Raw genomic sequence first — 22,559 nt, 5'->3', positions numbered from 1 at the left:
GCTGAAATCCCTAACCAACCATACCAGCTATTAGTCTAAAGCTGGAGGCCCTAACCAACCATACCAGCTATTAGTCTAAAGCTGGAGGCCCTAACCAACCATACCAGCTATTAGTCTAAAGCTGGAGTCCCTAACCAACCATACCAGCTATTAGTCTAAAGCTGGAGTCCCTAACCAACCAACCTAAAGCTGGAGGCCCTAACCAACCATACCAGCTATTAGTCTAAAGCTGGAGGCCCTAACCAACCATACCAGCTATTAGTCTAAAGCTGGAGGCCCTAACCAACCATACCAGCTATTAGTCTAAAGCTGGAGGCTCTAACCAACCATACCAGCTATTAGTCTAAAGCTGGAGTCCCTAACCAACCATACCAGCTATTAGTCTAAAGCTGGAGTCCCTAACCAACCATACCAGCTATTAGTCTAAAGCTGGAGGCCCTAACCAACCATACCAGCTATTAGTCTAAAGCTGGAGTCCCTAACCAACCATACCAGCTATTAGTCTAAAGCTGGAGGCCCTAACCAACCATACCAGCTATTAGTCTAAAGCTGGAGGCTCTAACCAACCATACCAGCTATTACAGCTAGTCTAAAGCTGGAGGCTCTAACCAACCATACCAGCTATTACAGCTAGTCTAAAGCTGGAGGCTCTAACCAACCATACCAGCTATTAGTCTAAAGCTGGAGTCCCTAACCAACCATACCAGCTATTAGTCTAAAGCTGGAGTCCCTAACCAACCATACCAGCTGTTAGTCTAAAGCTGGAGGCTCTAACCAACCATACCAGCTATTAGTCTAAAGCTGGAGTCCCTAACCAACCATACCAGCTATTAGTCTAAAGCTGGAGTCCCTAACCAACCATACCAGCTATTAGTCTAAAGCTGGAGTCCCTAACCAACCATACCAGCTATTAGTCTAAAGCTGGAGGCCCTAACCAACCATACCAGCTATTAGTCTAAAGCTGGAGGCCCTAACCAACCATACCAGCTATTAGTCTAAAGCTGGAGTCCCTAACCAACCATACCAGCTATTAGTCTAAAGCTGGAGTCCCTAACCAACCATACCAGCTATTGGTCTAAAGCTGGAGTCCCTAACCAACCATACCAGCTATTAGTCTAAAGCTGGAGTCCCTAACCAACCATACCAGCTATTAGTCTAAAGCTGGAGTCCCTAACCAACCATACCAGCTATTAGTCTAAAGCTGGAGGCCCTAACCAACCATACCAGCTATTAGTCTAAAGCTGGAGTCCCTAACCAACCATACCAGCTATTAGTCTAAAGCTGAAATCCCTAACCAACCATACCAGCTATTAGTCCAAAGCTGGAGGCCCTAACCAACCATACCAGCTATTAGTCTAAAGCTGGAGGCCCTAACCAACCATACCAGCTATTAGTCTAAAGCTGGAGTCCCTAACCAACCATACCAGCTATTAGTCTAAAGCTGGAGTCCCTAACCAACCATACCAGCTATTAGTCTAAAGCTGGAGGCCCTAACCAACCATACCAGCTATTAGTCTAAAGCTGGAGGCCCTAACCAACCATACCAGCTATTAGTCTAAAGCTGGAGGCCCTAACCAACCATACCAGCTATTAGTCTAAAGCTGGAGGCTCTAACCAACCATACCAGCTATTAGTCTAAAGCTGGAGTCCCTAACCAACCATACCAGCTATTAGTCTAAAGCTGGAGTCCCTAACCAACCATACCAGCTATTAGTCTAAAGCTGGAGGCCCTAACCAACCATACCAGCTATTAGTCTAAAGCTGGAGTCCCTAACCAACCATACCAGCTATTAGTCTAAAGCTGGAGGCCCTAACCAACCATATCAGCTATTAGTCTAAAGCTGGAGGCCCTAACCAACCATACCAGCTATTAGTCTAAAGCTGGATGCCCTAACCAACCATATCAGCTATTAGTCAAAAGCTGGAGGCCCGAACCAACCATACCAGCTATTAGTCTAAAGCTGGAGGCCCTAACCAACCAAACCAGCTATTAGTCTAAAGCTGGAGGCCGTTCCTCTTGGATGCACTAACCCTGCTGTTGTCTTTCCTGTGACGTCTTTAGACATGAGGTGGAAAAACAAGTTCTGGGGGAAGTCTATGGAAATAGTTCCTGTGGGCACCACCCATGTGATGCTGCCAGGGTGAGTGCTTTACTGTCCCTCTCAATCTCACTCTACCTGACCACCCTTACTGACCAACTAGCCACTACATCCATGGTCCAACCAGACCACCCTTACTGACCAACTAGTCACTACATCCATGGTCCCACCAGACCCCCCTTACTGACCAACTAGCCACGACATTCATGGTCCCACCAGACCACCCTTACTGACCAACTAGTCACTACATCCATGGTCCAACCAGACCACCCTTACTGACCAACTAGCCACTACATCCATGGTCCAACCAGACCACCCTTACTGACCAACTAGTCACTACATCCATGGTCCAACCAGACCCCCCTTACTGACCAACTAGCCACTACATCCATGGCCCCACCAGACCCCCCTTACTGACCAACTAGCCACTACATCCATGGTTCAACCAGACCCCCCTTACTGACCAACTAGCCACTACATCCATGGTCCAACCAGACCCCCCTTACTGACCAACTAGCCACTACATCCATGGTCCAACCAGACCCCGCCAAACCTGTTTGTCAATGTCCAGATATCACTCAAATAGATAATAGACTGATAATAGACTGATAATAGACTGATAGACTGATAATGGATTGATAGAGACTGATAGACTGATAATGGATTGATAGAGACTGATGGTAGAATGATAGACGGATAATAGACTGATAACAGACTGATAATAGACGGATACTAGACGGATAACAGACTGATAACAGACTGATAATAGACTGATAGTAGACTGATAGTAGACTTATAGTAGACTGATAACAGACTGATAATAGACTGATATACTGATAATAGACTGATAGTAGACTGATATACTGATAATAGACTGATAGTAGACTGATATACTGATAATAGACTGATAGTAGACTGATAGTAGACTGATATACTGATAATATACTGATAGTAGACTGATAGTAGACTGATAACAAACTGATAACAGACTGATAATATAGTGATACGACTGATAACAGACGGATAACAGACTGATAATAGACTGATATACTGATAATAGACTGATAACAGACGAATAACAGACTGAAAACAAACTGATAATAGACTGATAATAGACTTATAATAAACTGATAACAAACTGATAATAGACTGATAATAGACTGATTACAAACTGATAATAGACTGATAATAGACTGATATACTGATAATAGACTGATTACAAACTGATAACAGACTGATAATAGACTGATAATAAACTGATAATAGACTGATAATAGACTGATAATAGACTGATAATAGACTGATAATAAACTGATAATAGACTGATAATAGACTGATAATAGACTGATAATAGACTGATAATAGACTGATAATAGACTGATTTAATTCTATTAAAGGAACTTTTGTTGTTTTATACAGTGACCTGCGTCTTATCTCATGCGCACACACACACACACACACACACATACACTGAAACACAAACCTATTGTGACACGCCCTCTCCCCGTCCTGCAGGTTTGGGGACCACTATGAGTGGAACAAGGTCACGTCCTGCATCCACAACATCCTGAGTGGGCAGCGCTGGATAGAACACTACGGAGAGATCTCCATCAGGAACACCAGCACTGATATCTGCCAGTGTAAGGTCACCTTCATCAAGGTGAGAGACGGGGGGGGTGTAAACCGGAGGGGATATTCCACCTGTTTAACCTGATATTTAGAGCAGTCAGTATCTGGGTGTGTGAGTCCCCCCTGGCCATGGCAGTAATAAAGCTGCTTTTCAGTGAGAGATATCCAGCCACTCTCCAGTCTAACTGGACACTGGAAAGCTGCAAGCTGAGTGGAAATGCTTCTTTATAAGTGATGCGGATTGGTGAAAGGGTTGTTAAAAGCTTAAATTAGTCAAAACTGTGTTACACACACACACACACACACACACACACACACACACACACACACACACACACACTCTGAGGAGTTGAAAGGTCTACTGCAATGTAGGATGCCAGGTTAAATTAGTCAAAACTGTGTCACACACACACACACACACACACACACACATACACACACACACACACACACACACACACACACTCTGAGGAGTTGAAAGGTCTACTGCAATGTAGGATGCCAGGTTAAATTAGTCAAAACTGTGTCACACACACACACACACACACACACACACACACACACACACTCTGAGGAGTTGAAAGGTCTACTGCAATGTAGGATGCCAGGTTAAATTAGTCAAAACTGTGTCACACACACACACTCTGAGGAGTTGAAAGGTCTACTGCAATGTAGGATGCCAGGTTAAATTAGTCAAAACTGTGTCACACACACACACACTCTGAGGAGTTGAAAGGTCTACTGCAATGTAGGATGCCAGGTTAAATTAGTCAAAACTGTGTCACACACACACACTCTGAGGAGTTGAAAGGTCTACTGCAATGTAGGATGCCAGGTTAAATTAGTCAAAACTGTGTCACACACACACACTCTGAGGAGTTGAAAGGTCTACTGCAATGTAGGATGCCAGGTCAAGACATGTAGGAGCTTATTATACAATATAACCTCTCCTGTCCTGTCCTCTCTCCTCTCCTCTCCTCTCCTCTCTCCTCTCTCCTCTCTCCTCTCCACTCTCCCCTCTTCTCTCTCATCTCTCCTCTCACCCCTCTCCTCTCTCCTGTCCTCTCCTGTCGTCTACGATGCTGTCCTCTCCCCTCTCCTCTCTCATCTCTCCTCTCACCCCTCTCCTCTTTCCTGTCCTCTACTGTCCTCTCCTCTCTCCTGTCCTCTCATGTCCTCTACGATGCTGTCCTCTCCTCTTTCCTCTCTCCTCTCCACTCTCCCCTCTCCTCTCTCATCTCTACCCCCTCTCCTCTCCCCACTCCTCTTTCCCCTCTCCCCTCTTTCCTATCTCATCTCTCTCCTCTCATCTCTCCTCTCTCCTCTCTCTCCTCTCATCTCTCTCCTCTCATCTCTCCTCTCACCCCTCTCATCTCTCCCCTCTCTCCTCTTTCCTCTCTCATCTCTCTCCTTTCTCCTCTCCTCTCTGCTCCTGTCCCCTCATCTCCTCAGTGGTTCTCATTGTAAACTACTGTACTCTACTGGTTCAGCATGTTGCGTTTGAACATAGATATCTCAACACTGCCATCTACTGGCTGGTATATGAAGATGAAAATAAAGATCTATTATGACTATTCTTACCCACAGTGACTCATAGATCGGAACCCTATTCCCTATACACTCTTAGAAAAGGGGTTTCAAAGGGTTCTTCAGCTTTCCCCATAGGAGAACCCTTTTTGGTTCTAGGTAGAACCCTTTTTGGTTCCCGGTAGAACCCTTTTTGGTTCCCGGTAGAATCCTTTTTGGTTCCAGGTAGAACCCTTTTTGGTTCCAGGTTGAACCCTTTTTGGTTCTAGGTAGAACCCTTTTGGGTTCCAGGTTGAACCCTTTTGGGTTCTATGTAAAAACCCTCTGTGGAAAGGGTTCTACATGGAACCAAGAAAGGTTCTCATATGAGGACAGCCGAAGAACCCTTTAAGGTTCTTTTTCTAGGTGTATATTGCAATATTTTGGCCAGGGCTTGATATTCAATAACAATGTTTTGCATTCCTCCCTGTGTACAGGCCAAGTACTGGAACTCGAGTGTTAACGAGGTGGAGGGCACCATCACAGACCACAAGGGGAAGGTCATCCACAGACTGTTTGGGAAGTGGAACGAGGGGGTGTACTGTGGAGACCCCCCCTCTGCCACCTGCATCTGGAGAGCCAGTATGTATGATTGTAATAACAGCCTGAACCTGTTATACTGAGCCCAGTGTCTTGACCTACACATGCTACACATCAGGGCTTTACATGTTTAGCCCATCGGTTGGAAGTATTCATACTTTTCTTATCCGTACAGTTGATTTATCTTTATCTCTTGATTTCTACTCGTAGATACAGTTCAGACCCCTTGTGTCTATATCTTGATTTCTACTAGTAGATACAGTTCAGACCCCTTGTGTCTTTATCTTGATTTCTACTAGTAGATACAGTTCAGACCCCTTGTGTCTTTATCTTGATTTCTACTAGTAGATACAGTTCAGACGCCTTGTGTCTATATCTTGATTTCTACTAGTAGATACAGTTCAGACCCCTTGTGTCTTTATCTTGATTTCTACTAGTAGATACAGTTCAGACCCCTTGTGTCTATATCTTGATTTCTACTAGTAGATACAGTTCAGACCCCTTGTGTCTATATCTTGATTTCTACTAGTAGATACAGTTCAGACCCGTTGTGTCTATATCTTGATTTCTACTAGTAGATACAGTTCAGACCCCTTGTGTCTTTGTCTTGATTTCTACTAGTAGATACAGTTCAGACCCCTTGTGTCTTTATCTTCATTTCAACTAGTAGATACAGTTCAGACCCCTTGTGTCTATATCTTCATTTCTACTAGTAGATACAGTTCAGACCCCTTGTGTCTATATCTTCATTTCTACCAGTAGATACAGTTCAGACCCCTTGTGTCTTTATCTTCATTTCTACTAGTAGATACAGTTCAGACCCCTTGTGTCTATATCTTCATTTCTACCAGTAGATACAGTTCAGACCCCTTGTGTCTATATCTTGATTTCTACTAGTAGATACAGTTCAGACCCCTTGTGTCTATATCTTGATTTCTACTAGTAGATACAGTTCAGAACCATTGTGTCTAGATCTTGATTTCTACTAGTAGATACAGTTCAGAACCCTTGTGTCTATATCTTGATTTCTACTAGTAGATACAGTTCAGAACCCTTGTGTCTATATCTTGATTTCTACTAGTAGATACAGTTCAGACCCCTTGTGTCTATATCTTGATTTCTACTAGTAGATACAGTTCAGACCCCTTGTGTCTATATCTTCATTTCTACTAGTAGATACAGTTCAGACCCCTTGTGTCTATATCTTCATTTCTACTAGTAGATACAGTTCAGACTCCTTGTGTCTTTATCTTCATTTCTACCAGTAGATACAGTGCAGAACCCTTGTCTTTTTCCACATTTTGTTACGTTACAGCCTTATTCTAAAATGAATGAAATAGTTTCCCCCCACATTAATCTACACATAATACACCACAATGACAAAGCAAAAACACTTATTTTATTTTATTGTTATTATTTTTTTTCTACAAAAAATGTAACTGAAATATCACATTTACATAATTACTTTTCTTATCCATATAGTTTATTTTGAAATGTATCTCTGTATCTTTATTTATACCAGTAAATATCTTAGAAAAATATGTGTCTGAAGCTAAACAATATTAATATACTGTAAGTAAAAAGTAAAAGTGAAAATCACCCAGTAAAAGTCTAACAGTATTTGGTTCTAAATATAATTAAGTATCAATAGTAAATGTAATTGATCTAATATACTTAAATATCAATAGTAAATGTAATTGATCTAATGTACTTAAATATCAATAGTAAATGTAATTGATCTAATGTACTTAAACATCAATAGTAAATGTAATTGATCTAATGTACTTAAATATCAATAGTAAATGTAATTGATCTAATGTACTTAAATATCAATAGTAAATGTAATTGATCTAATATACTTAAACATCAATAGTAAATGTAATTGATCTAATATACTTATATATATCAATAGTAAAAGTATAAATCATAAAATTCCTTATATTAAGCAAACCAGACGGCACAATATTCTTGTTTTTTTCTTTACGGATAGCCAGGGTCACCCTCCAACACTCAGACATCATTTACCTATAGCCAGGGTCACCCTCCAACACTCAGACATCATTTACCTATAGCCAGGGTCACCCTCCAACACTCAGACATCATTTACCTATAGCCAGGGTCACCCTCCAACACTCAGACATCATTTACCTATAGCCAGGGTCACCCTCCAACACTCAGACATCATTTACCTATAGCCAGGGTCACCCTCCAACACTCAGACATCATCTACCTATAGCCAGGGTCACCCTCCAACACTCAGACATCATCTACCTATAGCCAGGGTCACCCTCCAACACTCAGACATCATCTACCTATAGCCAGGGTCACCCTCCAACACTCAGACATCATTTACCTATAGCCAGGGTCACCCTCCAACACTCAGACATCATCTACCTATAGCCAGGGTCACCTCCAACACTCAGACATCATCTACCTATAGCCAGGGTCACCCTCCAACACTCAGACATCATTTACCTATAGCCAGGGTCACCCTCCAACACTCACTGAGTCCTCCAGATCAGAGTCAGTAGGGATGACCAGGGATGTTCTCTGTTTAGTGAGTCCCCCAGATCAGAGGCAGTAGGGATGACCAGGGATGTTCTCTGTTTAGTGAGTCCTCCAGATCAGAGGCAGTAGGGATGACCAGGGATGTTCTCTGTTTAGTGAGTCCTCCAGATCAGAGTCAGTAGGGATGACCAGGGATGTTCTCTGTTTAGTGAGTCCTCCAGATCAGAGGCAGTAGGGATGACCAGGGATGTTCTCTGTTTAGTGAGTCCCCCAGATCAGAGGCAGTTAGGGATGACCATGGGATGTTCTCTGTTTAGTGAGTCCTCCAGATCAGAGTCAGTAGGGATGACCAGGATGTTCTCTGTTTAGTGAGTCCTCCAGATCAGAGTCAGTAGGGATGACCAGGGATGTTCTCTGTTTAGTGAGTCCCCCAGATCAGAGGCAGTAGGGATGACTAGGGATGTTCTCTGTTTAGTGAGTCCTCCAGATCAGAGGCAGTAGGGATGACCAGGGATGTTCTCTGTTTAGTGAGTCCCCCAGATCAGAGGCAGTAGGGATGACCAGGGATGTTCTCTGTTTAGTGAGTCCTCCAGATCAGAGGCAGTAGGGATGACCAGGGATGTTCTCTGTTTAGTGAGTCCCCCAGATCAGAGGCAGTAGGGATGACCAGGGATGTTCTCTGTTTAGTGAGTCCTCCAGATCAGAGGCAGTAGGGATGACCAGGGATGTTCTCTGTTTAGTGAGTCATCCAGATCAGACCAGGGATGTTCTCTTGATAAGTGTGAGAATTGGACCATTTTCTGTGCTACTAATCATTCAAAATGTAACGACTACTTTCGGGTGTCATGGAAAATGTAAAAAGTACATTATTATCGTTAGGAATATAGTGAAGTAAAACTAAAAGTTGTCAAAAACATAAATAGTGAAGTAAAGTACAGATACACAAAAGAACGACTTAAGTAGTATTTTAAATTATTTTTACTTCAGTACTTTACACCACTGTTCCCATCTCCCTGGGATGTAAAAAGAGTGTCTCTGGTGTGTGTGTCTTTGTGTGTGTTCTCAGATGCCATGCCGGCTGACCACGAGCAGTACTACGGCTTCACTAAGTTTGCTATGGAGCTCAATGAGCTGGACCCTTCACTGAAACTGCTGCTGCCTCCCACAGACACCCGGCTACGGCTCGACCAGAGGTGAGAGACAGAGTGCTACTGTACAGTAACACACCGTTGTCTTAGCATGGTGTAGGGACCAGCATGATTTAGGTGCCAGCATGGTGTAGGGGCGAGCATGTTGTAGGGACCAGCATGGTGTAGAGACCAGCATGGTGTAGGGACCAGCATGGTGTAGGGACCAGCATGGTGTAGAGACCAGCATGGTGTAGGTACCAGCATGGTGTAGAGACCAGCATGGTGTAGGGACCAGCATGGTGTAGGGACCAGCATGGTGTAGGGACCAGCATGGTGTAGAGACCAGCATGGTGTAGAGACCAGCATGGTATAGGGACCAGCATGGTGTAGGGACCAGCATGGTGTAGGGACCAGCATGGTGTAGGGACCAGCATGGCATAGAGACCAGCATGGTGTAGAGACCAGCATGGTGTAGAGACCAGCATGGCGTAGGGACCAGCATGGTGTAGGGACCAGCATGGTGTAGGGACCAGCATGGCGTAGAGACCAGCATGGTGTAGAGACCAGCATGGTGTAGAGACCAGCATGGCGTAGGGACCAGCATGGTGTAGGGACCAGCATGGTGTAGGGACCAGCATGGCGTAGAGACCAGCATGGTGTAGAGACCAGCATGGTGTAGGGGCGAGCATGGTGTAGGGACCAGCATGGTGTAGGGGCCAGCATGGTGTAGGGGATTAGAGACCAGCATGGCGTAGAGACCAGCATGGCGTAGAGACCAGCATGGTGTAGGGACCAGCATGGTGTAGGGGCCAGCATGGTGTAGGGGATTAGAGACCAGCATGGCGTAGAGACCAGCATGGTGTAGAGACCAGCATGGTGTAGGGACCAGCATGGTGTAGGGACCAGCATGGTGTAGGGACCAGCATGGTGTAGGGACCAGCATGGTGTAGAGACCAGCATGGTGTAGAGACCAGCATGGTGTAGGGACCAGCATGGTGTAGGGACCAGCATGGTGTAGGGACCAGCATGGTGTAGGGACCAGCATGGCGTAGAGACCAGCATGGTGTAGAGACCAGCATGGTGTAGAGACCAGCATGGTGTAGGGGCGAGCATGGTGTAGGGACCAGCATGGTGTAGGGACCAGCATGGGGTAGAGACCAGCATGGTGTAGGGACCAGCATGGTGTAGGGGCCAGCATGGTGTAGGGGCGTAGAGCAGCATGGCGTAGAGACCAGCATGGTGTAGGGACCAGCATGGTGTAGGGACCAGCATGGTGTAGAGACCAGCATGGTGTAGAGACCAGCATGGTGTAGGGACCAGCATGGTGTAGGGACCAGCATGGTGTAGGGACCAGCATGGTGTAGGGGCGAGCATGGTGTAGGGACCAGCATGGTGTAGGGACCAGCATGGCGTAGAGACCAGCATGGTGTAGAGACCAGCATGGTGTAGAGACCAGCATGGCGTAGGGACCAGCATGGTGTAGGGCCAAGCATGGTGTAGGGACCAGCATGGCGTAGAGACCAGCATGGTGTAGAGACCAGCATGGTGTAGGGGCGAGCATGGTGTAGGGACCAGCATGGTGTAGGGACCAGCATGGTGTAGAGACCAGCATGGTGTAGGGACCAGCATAGTGTAGGGGCGAGCATGGTGTAGAGACCAGCATGGTGTAGGGACCAGCATGGTGTAGGGACCAGCATGGTGTAGGGGCCAGCATGGGGTAGAGACCAGCATGGTGTAGGGACCAGCATGGGGTAGAGACCAGCATGGTGTAGGGACCAGCATGGTGTAGGGACCAGCATGGTGTAGGGACCAGCATGGGGTAGAGACCAGCATGGTGTAGGGACCAGCATGGTGTAGGGACCAGCATTGTGTAGGGGCCAGCATGGTGTAGGGGCGTAGAGACCAGCATGGCGTAGAGACCAGCATGGTGTAGAGACCAGCATGGTGTAGGGACCAGCATGGTGTAGGGACCAGCATGGTGTAGAGACCAGCATGGTGTAGGGACCAGCATGGTGTAGGGGCCAGCATGGTGTAGGGGGGTAGAGACCAGCATGGCGTAGAGACCAGCATGGCGTAGGGACCAGCATGGTGTAGGGACCAGCATGGTGTAGAGACCAGCATGGTGTATGGACCAGCATGGGGTAGAGACCAGCATGGTGTAGGGACCAGCATGGTGTAGGGACCAGCATGGGTAGAGACCAGCATGGTGTAGGGACCAGCATGGGGTAGAGACCAGCATGGTGTAGGGACCAGCATGGTGTAGGGACCAGCATGGTGTAGAGACCAGCATGGTGTAGGGGCCAGCATGGTGTAGGGACCAGCATGGTGTAGGGACCAGCATGGTGTAGGGACCAGCATGGCGTAGAGACCAGCATGGCGTAGAGACCAGCATGGCGTAGAGACCAGCATGGCGTAGGGACGAGCATGGTGTAGAGACCAGCATGGTGTAGGGACCAGCATGGCGTAGAGACCAGCATGGCGTAGAGACCAGCATGGCGTAGAGACCAGCATGGCGTAGGGGCCAGCATGGCGTAGAGACCAGCATGGTGTAGAGACCAGCATGGTGTAGGGACCCGCATGGTGTAGGGACCAGCATGGTGTAGAGACCAGCATGGTGTAGAGACCAGCATGGTGTAGGGCCCAGCATGGTGTAGGGACCAGCATGGTGTAGAGACCAGCATGGTGTAGGGACCAGCATGGTGTAGAGACCAGCATGGTGTAGAGACCAGCATGGTGTAACAATGTAGAAATGTGCATTTGGCAATACAGTTTCGTATTACAGTGGTCATTATTACACCATACACAGTGATGTATCACTGCATCAAATGACCATTATTACACCATACACAGTTGGGTTTGCTTTATTGTTTATCCAAATTAATCCATTTGTGTGTGTGTGTGTGTGTGTGTGTGCGTGCGTGCGTGCGTGCGTGTGTGTGCGTGCGTGCGTGTGTGTGTGCGTGTGTGTGTACCAGGCTGCTAGAGGAGGGCAACATAGAGGCAGCAGAGGAACAGAAGCAGAAGATAGAACAGCAGCAGAGAGACAGACGCAGAGTCCTGGAGGAAAACACCATGACACATCAACCCACATTCTTCAGGTGAACTCCTACAGCTGGATACAGGGCGATGCCTAAACTGTCACGGACGTGGCCATTTGACAGACAGGATATGAGCACTCTAGTACAGGGGTTCCCAACCTAGGGGTCGCAGGACATTCCTTGATTTGAGGGATTTTTTTTTTTTACTATACAGTATATGCAGTATTTTTTTTTTTACAAATGAGCAATTGTTTAAACCGATCTATAATGACACATAACTCTGTGATGCTAGAAACAAGTGGTAGACTCCCAGAGGAAGACACTGATGCACATGAGGTTATCTTTGTTTGGGAAGTCATCTGATACAATGTGAGATTCGGTTGCTATCAATTGATCTATTCACTTTGGGCCCGATTCCGACTTTGGAAATGACACGTTTCTTACGCACACCTTTCCTATGCACTTCTCAGTACTTGGTATTGCCTTACGAAGGTGCGTAATGGGCTTTTGCGCGCGCTGAATAAATGTAATCCCGTTTGCTGGCCAACACATTTTCTCGTGGAGTTTTCTGTGAGGAAGTTGATATGTTGAAATGTTTCAGTTTGCTGCCATATGACTGGTTTCACATTGGTCTCCAGTGATTATAATGTCAAATAGATCTAAAACAAGTGTAATTTATATTTACAATCCCCTCATCCAAACTGATTACTCGTTTACCTAGCTCTAATCAATAGCTCTGATCAAGTACTCGTTTACCTAGCTCTAATCAACAGCTCTTATCAAGTACTCGTTTACCTAGCTCTAATCAATAGCTCTTATCAAGTACTCGTTTACCTAGCTCTAATCAATAGCTCTTATCAAGTACTTGTTTACCTAGCTCTAATCAATAGCTCTGATCAAGTACTCGTTTACCAAGCTCTAATCAATAGCTCTGATCAAGTACTCGTTTACCTAGCTCTAATCAATAGCTCTTATCAAGTACTCGTTTACCTAGCTCTAATCAATAGCTCTGATCAAGTACTTGTTTACCTAGCTCTAATCAACAGCTCTTATCAAGTACTCGTTTACCTAGCTCTAATCAATAGCTCTTATCAAGTACTCGTTTACCTAGCTCTAATCAACAGCTCTGATCAAGTACTCGTTTACCTAGCTCTAATCAATAGCTCTTATCAAGTACTCGTTTACCTAGCTCTAATCAATAGCTCTTATCAAGTACTCGTTTACCTAGCTCTAATCAACAGCTCTGATCAAGTTGTAAATTACAGTGCATGGAGAATGGTTCTTTTTTGATTGGAAAACAAAAGTAATCCGATGCTTTTTCCACTTGTAATCGGTAGGTTTGCTAGACCTTGTTCATAGTTTCCTAGCGTGTAAAAGTGTTCAGAATCCTCCGTATCTGCAGACACACCTCTGCCACACCTTCATGCATTCAATCTCCACCCAAAACGAACATCACGCTATTCTCATGCTTCAGGTCAACTTCAGATAATTACCTTCCATCTACTCGCGCTTAACTCAAGTCGGCATCGGGCCCTTTCTGTAAAAGAGAATACGTACAATTGAATTGAGGGTTCATATAAATGATAATAACAAAACGTCTTTGGTAGCAGAATAACATTGGGTCTACATATAAATGATAATAGCAGAATAACATTGGGTCTAGACTTTATTTTTCTTATAAAGGGACCCTGTTCTAATACATCTCCACAGCTAAACTCCACCTGCATTTATTCCCACTGGGTTTATTAAAGCAATAAGGCAGGAGGAGGTGTGGTATATGGCCAATATACCACGGCTATGGGCTGTTCTTATGCATGACGCAACGTGCCTGGATACGGCCCTTAGCCGTGGTATATTGGCCATATACCACAAACCCCCGAGGTACATTATTGCTATTATAAACTGGTTACCAACGTAATTAGAGCAGGAAATATAATTGTTTTGTCATACCCGTGATATACGGTCTCATTTACCACGGCTTTCAGCCAATCAGCATTCAGGGCTCGAACCACCCAGTTTATAACACAATACGGATGTACCTATATAGATGTACAAGTACCACAACAGACACACCAGTCATGTAACATGTCCATGGGAACATTAGGTTTCTCCATTTTCAGTAGCTGGTTCTCAGTTTCCATTCAGTTCTGTTGGCAAGCTTGTGAGTGTTGAAGGCATAGTTCAAAAACGGCCACATTTTTGTATTTTGTTCATTAGTCCACTGTTAATCCACAAAAATGTCAACAGTCAAGGTTTCAAGAAAGAGCACTTATAATAAAAAGCAAAAACGTGATGATGATGATGAGGCTGATGATGATGATGAGGCTGTGTTTTGCATCATGATCTTTTTGTTGTTGATTCTTTTTAGAAGGTATTTCCTTATTCAGTTCAGGTAAAGAATATGTCTTTCTGTTGTCCACAGGAAATCAAAGGACGACACCTGGGTTAGCAACAACACTTACTGGGACCTGAGAAGGGATCCAGGCTTTTCCCACCTGGACTGTCCTGTGTTGTGGTGACCTGAGAAGGTATCCAGGCTATCACCACCTGGACTGTCCTGTGTTGTGGTGACCTGAGAAGGGATCCAGGCTTTTCCCACCAGGACTGTCCTGTGTTGTGGTGACCTGAGAAGGGATCCAGGCTTTTCCCACCTGGACTGTCCTGTGTTGTGGTGACCTGAGAAGGGATCCAGGCTTTTCCCACCTGGACTGTCCTGTGTTGTGGTGACCTGAGAAGGGATCCAGGCTATCACCACCTGGACTGTCCTGTGTTGTGGTGACCTGAGGAGGGAACCAGGCTATCACCACCTGGACTGTCCTGTGTTGTGGTGACCTGAGGAGGGAACCAGGCTATCACCACCTGGACTGTCCTGTGTTGTGGTGACCTGAGAAGGGATCCAGGCTTTTCCCACCTGGACTGTCCTGTGTTGTGGTGACCTGAGAAGGGATCCAGGCTTTTCCCACCTGGACTGTCCTGTGTTGTGGTGACCTGAGAAGGGATCCAGGCTATCACCACCTGGACTGTCCTGTGTTGTGGTGACCTGAGGAGGGAACCAGGCTATCACCACCTGGACTGTCCTGTGTTGTGGTGACCTGAGGAGGGAACCAGGCTATCACCACCTGGAATGTCCTGTGTTGTGGTGACCTGAGGAGGGAACCAGGCTATCACCACCTGGAATGTCCTGTGTTGTGGTGACCTGAGGAGGGAATCAGGCTATCACCTCCTGGACTGTCCTGTGTTGTGGTGACCTGAGGAGGGAACCAGGCTATCACCACCTGGACTGTCCTGTGTTGTGGTGACCTGAGGAGGGAACCAGGCTATCACCTCCTGGACTGTCCTGTGTTGTGGTGACCTGAGGAGGGAACCAGGCTATCACCACCTGGACTGTCCTGTGTTGTGGTGACCTGAGGAGGGAACCAGGCTATCACCTCCTGGACTGTCCTGTGTTGTGGTGACCTGAGGAGGGAACCAGGCTATCACCACCTGGACTGTCCTGTGTTGTGGTGACCTGAGGAGGGAACCAGGCTATCACCACCTGGACTGTCCTGTGTTGTGGTGACCTGAGGAGGGAACCAGGCTATCACCACCTGGACTGTCCTGTATTGTGGTGACCTGAGGAGGGAACCAGGCTATCACCACCTGGACTGGCCTGTGTTGTGGGGACCTTAGTGTGACTTTTGTGGCCACTGGTCACACACCTGGGTCATGTTTATTAGGCCCAGGACTGAAACAGGGAGGGACGACCTGAACGTGTCCAGTAAGAAACACTTGTACGTTCAAAAGGCACCAAACGGAAGAAAACAGACTGCAACTTCCAGTCCAATAAGAAACTTTTTTTTTTCAGTTGCAAAACGTTTTGCTACGGTGTGCACTTATGAACACGACCCTGTTTGGACTTCCTGTCTGTACTGTGACCCAGGCTGGCTCTGGGGGCTGGAGTCCTGCTGCTCTATCCGTCTCATTGGTTACGCCTCAAATGGCACCCTATTCCCTACATAGTGTACTGCTTTTGACCAGAGCCCTGTGGGCCCAAGTAGTGCATCATACGCTAAAGGGAATAGGGTGCCATTTGGGACGTACGGTCTTGCACATGTCCATCTACTATCCATCATTCACATGTCCATCTACTATCCATCATTCACATGTCCATCTACTATCCATCATTCACATGTCCATCTACTGTCCATCATTCACATGTCCATCTACTGTCCATCATTCACATGTCCATCTACTGTCCATCTACTATCCATCATTCACATGTCCATCTACTATCCATCATTCACATGTCCATCTACTATCCATCTACTGTCCATCATTCACATGTCCATCTACTGTCCATCATTCACATGTCCATCTACTATCCATCATTCACATGTCCATCTACTATCCATCTACTGTCCATCATTCACATGTCCATCTACTGTCCATCATTCACATGTCCATCTACTATCCATCATTCACATGTCCATCTACTGTTCATCATTCACATGTCCATCTACTGTCCATCTACTGTCCATCATTCACATGTCCATCTACTATCCATCTACTATCCATCATTCACATGTCCATCTACTATCCATCATTCACATGTCCATCTACTATCCATCATTCACATGTCCATCTACTATCCATCATTCACATGTCCATCTACTGTCCATCATTCACATGTCCATCTACTATCCATCTACTATCCATCTACTGTCCATCATTCACATGTCCATCTACTATCCATCATTCACATGTCCATCTACTATCCATCATTCACATGTCCATCTACTATCCATCATTCACATGTCCATCTACTATCCATCATTCACATGTCCATCTACTATCCATCATTCACATGTCCATCTACTATCCATCATTCACATGTCCATCTACTATCCATCTACTATCCATCATTCACACATTCACATGTCCATCTACTATCCATCATTCACATGTCCATCTACTATCCATCATTCACACATTCACATGTCCATCTACTATCCATCATTCACATGTCCATCTACTATCCATCATTCACACATGTCCATCTACTATCCATCATTCACATGTCCATCTACTATCCATCATTCACATGTCCATCTACTATCCATCATTCACATGTCCATCTACTATCCATCTACTATCCATCCTTCACATGTCCATCTACTGTCCATCTACTATCCATCATTCACATGTCCATCTACTGTCCATCTACTATCCATCATTCACATGTCCATCTACTATCCATCATTCACATGTCCATCTACTGTCCATCATTCACATGTCCATCTACTGTCCATCATTCACATGACCATCTACTATCCATCATTCACATGTCCATCTACTGTCCATCTACTATCCATCATTCACATGTCCATCTACTGTCCATCTACTATCCATCATTCACATGTCCATCTACTATCCAACCTTCACATGTCCATCTACTATCCATCATTCACACATTCACATGTCCATCTACTATCGATCCTTCACATGTCCATCTACTATCCATCCTTCACATGTCCATCTACTATCCATCATTCACACATTCACATGTCCATCTACTATCCATCCTTCACATGTCCATCTACTATCCATCTACTATCCATCATTCACACATTCACATGTCCATCTACTATCCATCCTTCACATGTCCATCTACTGTCCATCATTCACATGTCCATCTACTGTCCATCATTCACATGTCCATCTACTATCCATCATTCACATGTCCATCTACTATCCATCATTCACATGTCCATCTACTATCCATCATTCACATGTCCATCTACTATCCATCCTTCACATGTCCATCTACTATCCATCATTCACATGTCCATCTACTATCCATCCTTCACATGTCCATCTACTGTCCATCATTCACATGTCCATCTACTGTCCATCATTCACATGTCCATCTACTGTCCATCATTCACATGTCCATCTACTATCCATCATTCACATGTCCATCTACTGTCCATCATTCACATGTCCATCTACTGTCCATCATTCACATGTCCATCTACTGTCCATCATTCACATGTCCATCTACTATCCATCATTCACATGTCCATCTACTATCCATCATTCACATGTCCATCTACTATCCATCATTCACATGTCCATCTACTATCCATCATTCACATGTCCATCTACTGTCCATCATTCACATGTCCATCTACTGTCCATCTACTGTCCATCATTCACATGTCCATCTACTATCCATCTACTATCCATCATTCACATGTCCATCTACTATCCATCATTCACATGTCCATCTACTATCCATCTACTATCCATCATTCACATGTCCATCTACTATCCATCATTCACATGTCCATCTACTGTCCATCATTCACATGTCCATCTACTATCCATCTACTATCCATCTACTGTCCATCATTCACATGTCCATCTACTGTCCATCATTCACATGTCCATCTACTGTCCATCATTCACATGTCCATCTACTATCCATCATTCACATGTCCATCTACTATCCATCATTCACATGTCCATCTACTATCCATCATTCACATGTCCATCTACTATCCATCATTCACATGTCCATCTACTATCCATCATTCACATGTCCATCTACTATCCATCTACTATCCATCATTCACACATTCACATGTCCATCTACTATCCATCATTCACATGCCCATCTATATCCATCATTCACACATTCACATGTCCATCTACTATCCATCCTTCACATGTCCATCTACTATCCATCATTCACATGTCCATCTACTATCCATCATTCACACATTCACATGTCCATCTACTATCCATCATTCACATGTCCATCTACTATCCATCATTCACATGTCCATCTACTATCCATCATTCACACATTCACATGTCCATCTACTATCCATCATTCACATGTCCATCTACTATCCATCCTTCATGTCCATCTACTGTCCATCTACTATCCATCATTCACATGTCCATCTACTATCAATCTACTATCCATCATTCACATGTCCATCTACTGTCCATCTACTATCCATCATTCACATGTCCATCTACTATCCATCTACTATCCATCCTTCACATGTCCATCTACTATCCATCCTTCACATGTCCATCTACTATCCATCATTCACACATTCACATGTCCATCTACTATCCATCCTTCACATGTCCATCTACTATCCATCTACTATCCATCATTCACACATTCACATGTCCATCTACTATCCATCCTTCACATGTCCATCTACTGTCCATCATTCACATGTTCATCTACTGTCCATCATTCACATGTCCATCTACTATCCATCCTTCACATGTCCATCTACTATCCATCATTCACATGTCCATCTACTATCCATCCTTCACATGTCCATCTACTGTCCATCATTCACATGTCCATCTACTGTCCATCATTCACATGTCCATCTACTATCCATCATTCACATGTCCATCTACTATCCATCCTTCACATGTCCATCTACTGTCCATCATTCACATGTCCATCTACTATCAATCTACTATCCATCATTCACATGTCCATCTACTGTCCATCTACTATCCATCATTCACATGTCCATCTACTATCCATCTACTATCCATCATTCACATGTCCATCTACTGTCCATCATTCACATGTCCATCTACTGTCCATCATTCACATGTCCATCTACTATCCATCATTCACATGTCCATCTACTATCCATCATTCACATGTCCATCTACTATCCATCATTCACATGTCCATCTACTATCCATCCTTCACATGTCCATCTACTATCCATCATTCACATGTCCATCTACTATCCATCCTTCACATGTCCATCTACTGTCCATCATTCACATGTCCATCTACTGTCCATCATTCACATGTCCATCTACTGTCCATCATTCACATGTCCATCTACTGTCCATCATTCACATGTCCATCTACTATCCATCATTCACATGTCCATCTACTGTCCATCATTCACATGTCCATCTACTGTCCATCATTCACATGTCCATCTACTGTCCATCATTCACATGTCCATCTACTATCCATCATTCACATGTCCATCTACTATCCATCCTTCACATGTCCATCTACTATCCATCATTCACATGTCCATCTACTATCCATCCTTCACATGTCCATCTACTGTCCATCATTCACATGTCCATCTACTGTCCATCATTCACATGTCCATCTACTGTCCATCATTCACATGTCCATCTACTATCCATCATTCACATGTCCATCTACTGTCCATCATTCACATGTCCATCTACTGTCCATCATTCACATGTCCATCTACTGTCCATCATTCACATGTCCATCTACTATCCATCATTCACATGTCCATCTACTATCCATCATTCACATGTCCATCTACTATCCATCATTCACATGTCCATCTACTATCCATCATTCACATGTCCATCTACTATCCATCATTCACATGTCCATCTACTATCCATCATTCACATGTCCATCTACTGTCCATCATTCACATGTCCATCTACTGTCCATCTACTGTCCATCATTCACATGTCCATCTACTATCCATCTACTATCCATCATTCACATGTCCATCTACTATCCATCATTCACATGTCCATCTACTATCCATCTACTATCCATCATTCACATGTCCATCTACTATCCATCATTCACATGTCCATCTACTGTCCATCATTCACATGTCCATCTACTATCCATCTACTATCCATCTACTGTCCATCATTCACATGTCCATCTACTGTCCATCATTCACATGTCCATCTACTGTCCATCATTCACATGTCCATCTACTATCCATCATTCACATGTCCATCTACTATCCATCATTCACATGTCCATCTACTATCCATCATTCACATGTCCATCTACTATCCATCATTCACATGTCCATCTACTATCCATCATTCACATGTCCATCTACTATCCATCTACTATCCATCATTCACACATTCACATGTCCATCTACTATCCATCATTCACATGCCCATCTAATATCCATCATTCACACATTCACATGTCCATCTACTATCCATCCTTCACATGTCCATCTACTATCCATCATTCACATGTCCATCTACTATCCATCATTCACACATTCACATGTCCATCTACTATCCATCATTCACATGTCCATCTACTATCCATCATTCACATGTCCATCTACTATCCATCATTCACACATTCACATGTCCATCTACTATCCATCATTCACATGTCCATCTACTATCCATCCTTCACATGTCCATCTACTGTCCATCTACTATCCATCATTCACATGTCCATCTACTATCAATCTACTATCCATCATTCACATGTCCATCTACTGTCCATCTACTATCCATCATTCACATGTCCATCTACTATCCATCTACTATCCATCCTTCACATGTCCATCTACTATCCATCCTTCACATGTCCATCTACTATCCATCATTCACACATTCACATGTCCATCTACTATCCATCCTTCACATGTCCATCTACTATCCATCTACTATCCATCATTCACACATTCACATGTCCATCTACTATCCATCCTTCACATGTCCATCTACTGTCCATCATTCACATGTTCATCTACTGTCCATCATTCACATGTCCATCTACTATCCATCCTTCACATGTCCATCTACTATCCATCATTCACATGTCCATCTACTATCCATCCTTCACATGTCCATCTACTGTCCATCATTCACATGTCCATCTACTGTCCATCATTCACATGTCCATCTACTATCCATCATTCACATGTCCATCTACTATCCATCCTTCACATGTCCATCTACTGTCCATCATTCACATGTCCATCTACTATCAATCTACTATCCATCATTCACATGTCCATCTACTGTCCATCTACTATCCATCATTCACATGTCCATCTACTATCCATCTACTATCCATCATTCACACATTCACATGTCCATCTACTATCCATCCTTCACATGTCCATCTACTGTCCATCATTCACATGTCCATCTACTGTCCATCATTCACATGTCCATCTACTATCCATCATTCACATGTCCATCTACTATCCATCATTCACATGTCCATCTACTATCCATCATTC

At 44.4% G+C, this 22,559-nt stretch overlaps 1 protein-coding gene across 1 annotated transcript in view; it reads left to right on the top strand.

Moving 5' to 3' along the window:
* The window catches only part of LOC135575139 (oxysterol-binding protein-related protein 3-like), a 379,659-nt gene extending 360,498 nt beyond the window's left edge, over window positions 1–19,161 (top strand). Inside the window, exons 19-24 of the mRNA XM_065027453.1 lie at window positions 2,063–2,141; window positions 3,615–3,759; window positions 5,732–5,876; window positions 9,409–9,535; window positions 12,448–12,570; window positions 14,933–19,161. Coding sequence (XP_064883525.1) covers window positions 2,063–2,141; window positions 3,615–3,759; window positions 5,732–5,876; window positions 9,409–9,535; window positions 12,448–12,570; window positions 14,933–15,029 — 716 coding nt within the window. The 3' untranslated portion in view covers window positions 15,030–19,161. The remainder of the gene's footprint in view (window positions 1–2,062; window positions 2,142–3,614; window positions 3,760–5,731; window positions 5,877–9,408; window positions 9,536–12,447; window positions 12,571–14,932) is intronic.
* The last annotated feature ends 3,398 nt before the right edge of the window (window positions 19,162–22,559 follow it).

This window comes from Oncorhynchus nerka, linkage group LG14, assembly GCF_034236695.1.
Source record: "Oncorhynchus nerka isolate Pitt River linkage group LG14, Oner_Uvic_2.0, whole genome shotgun sequence".
Classification (NCBI taxonomy): Eukaryota; Metazoa; Chordata; class Actinopteri; order Salmoniformes; family Salmonidae; genus Oncorhynchus; species Oncorhynchus nerka.
This window is presented reverse-complemented; position numbering and strand designations above follow the sequence as displayed.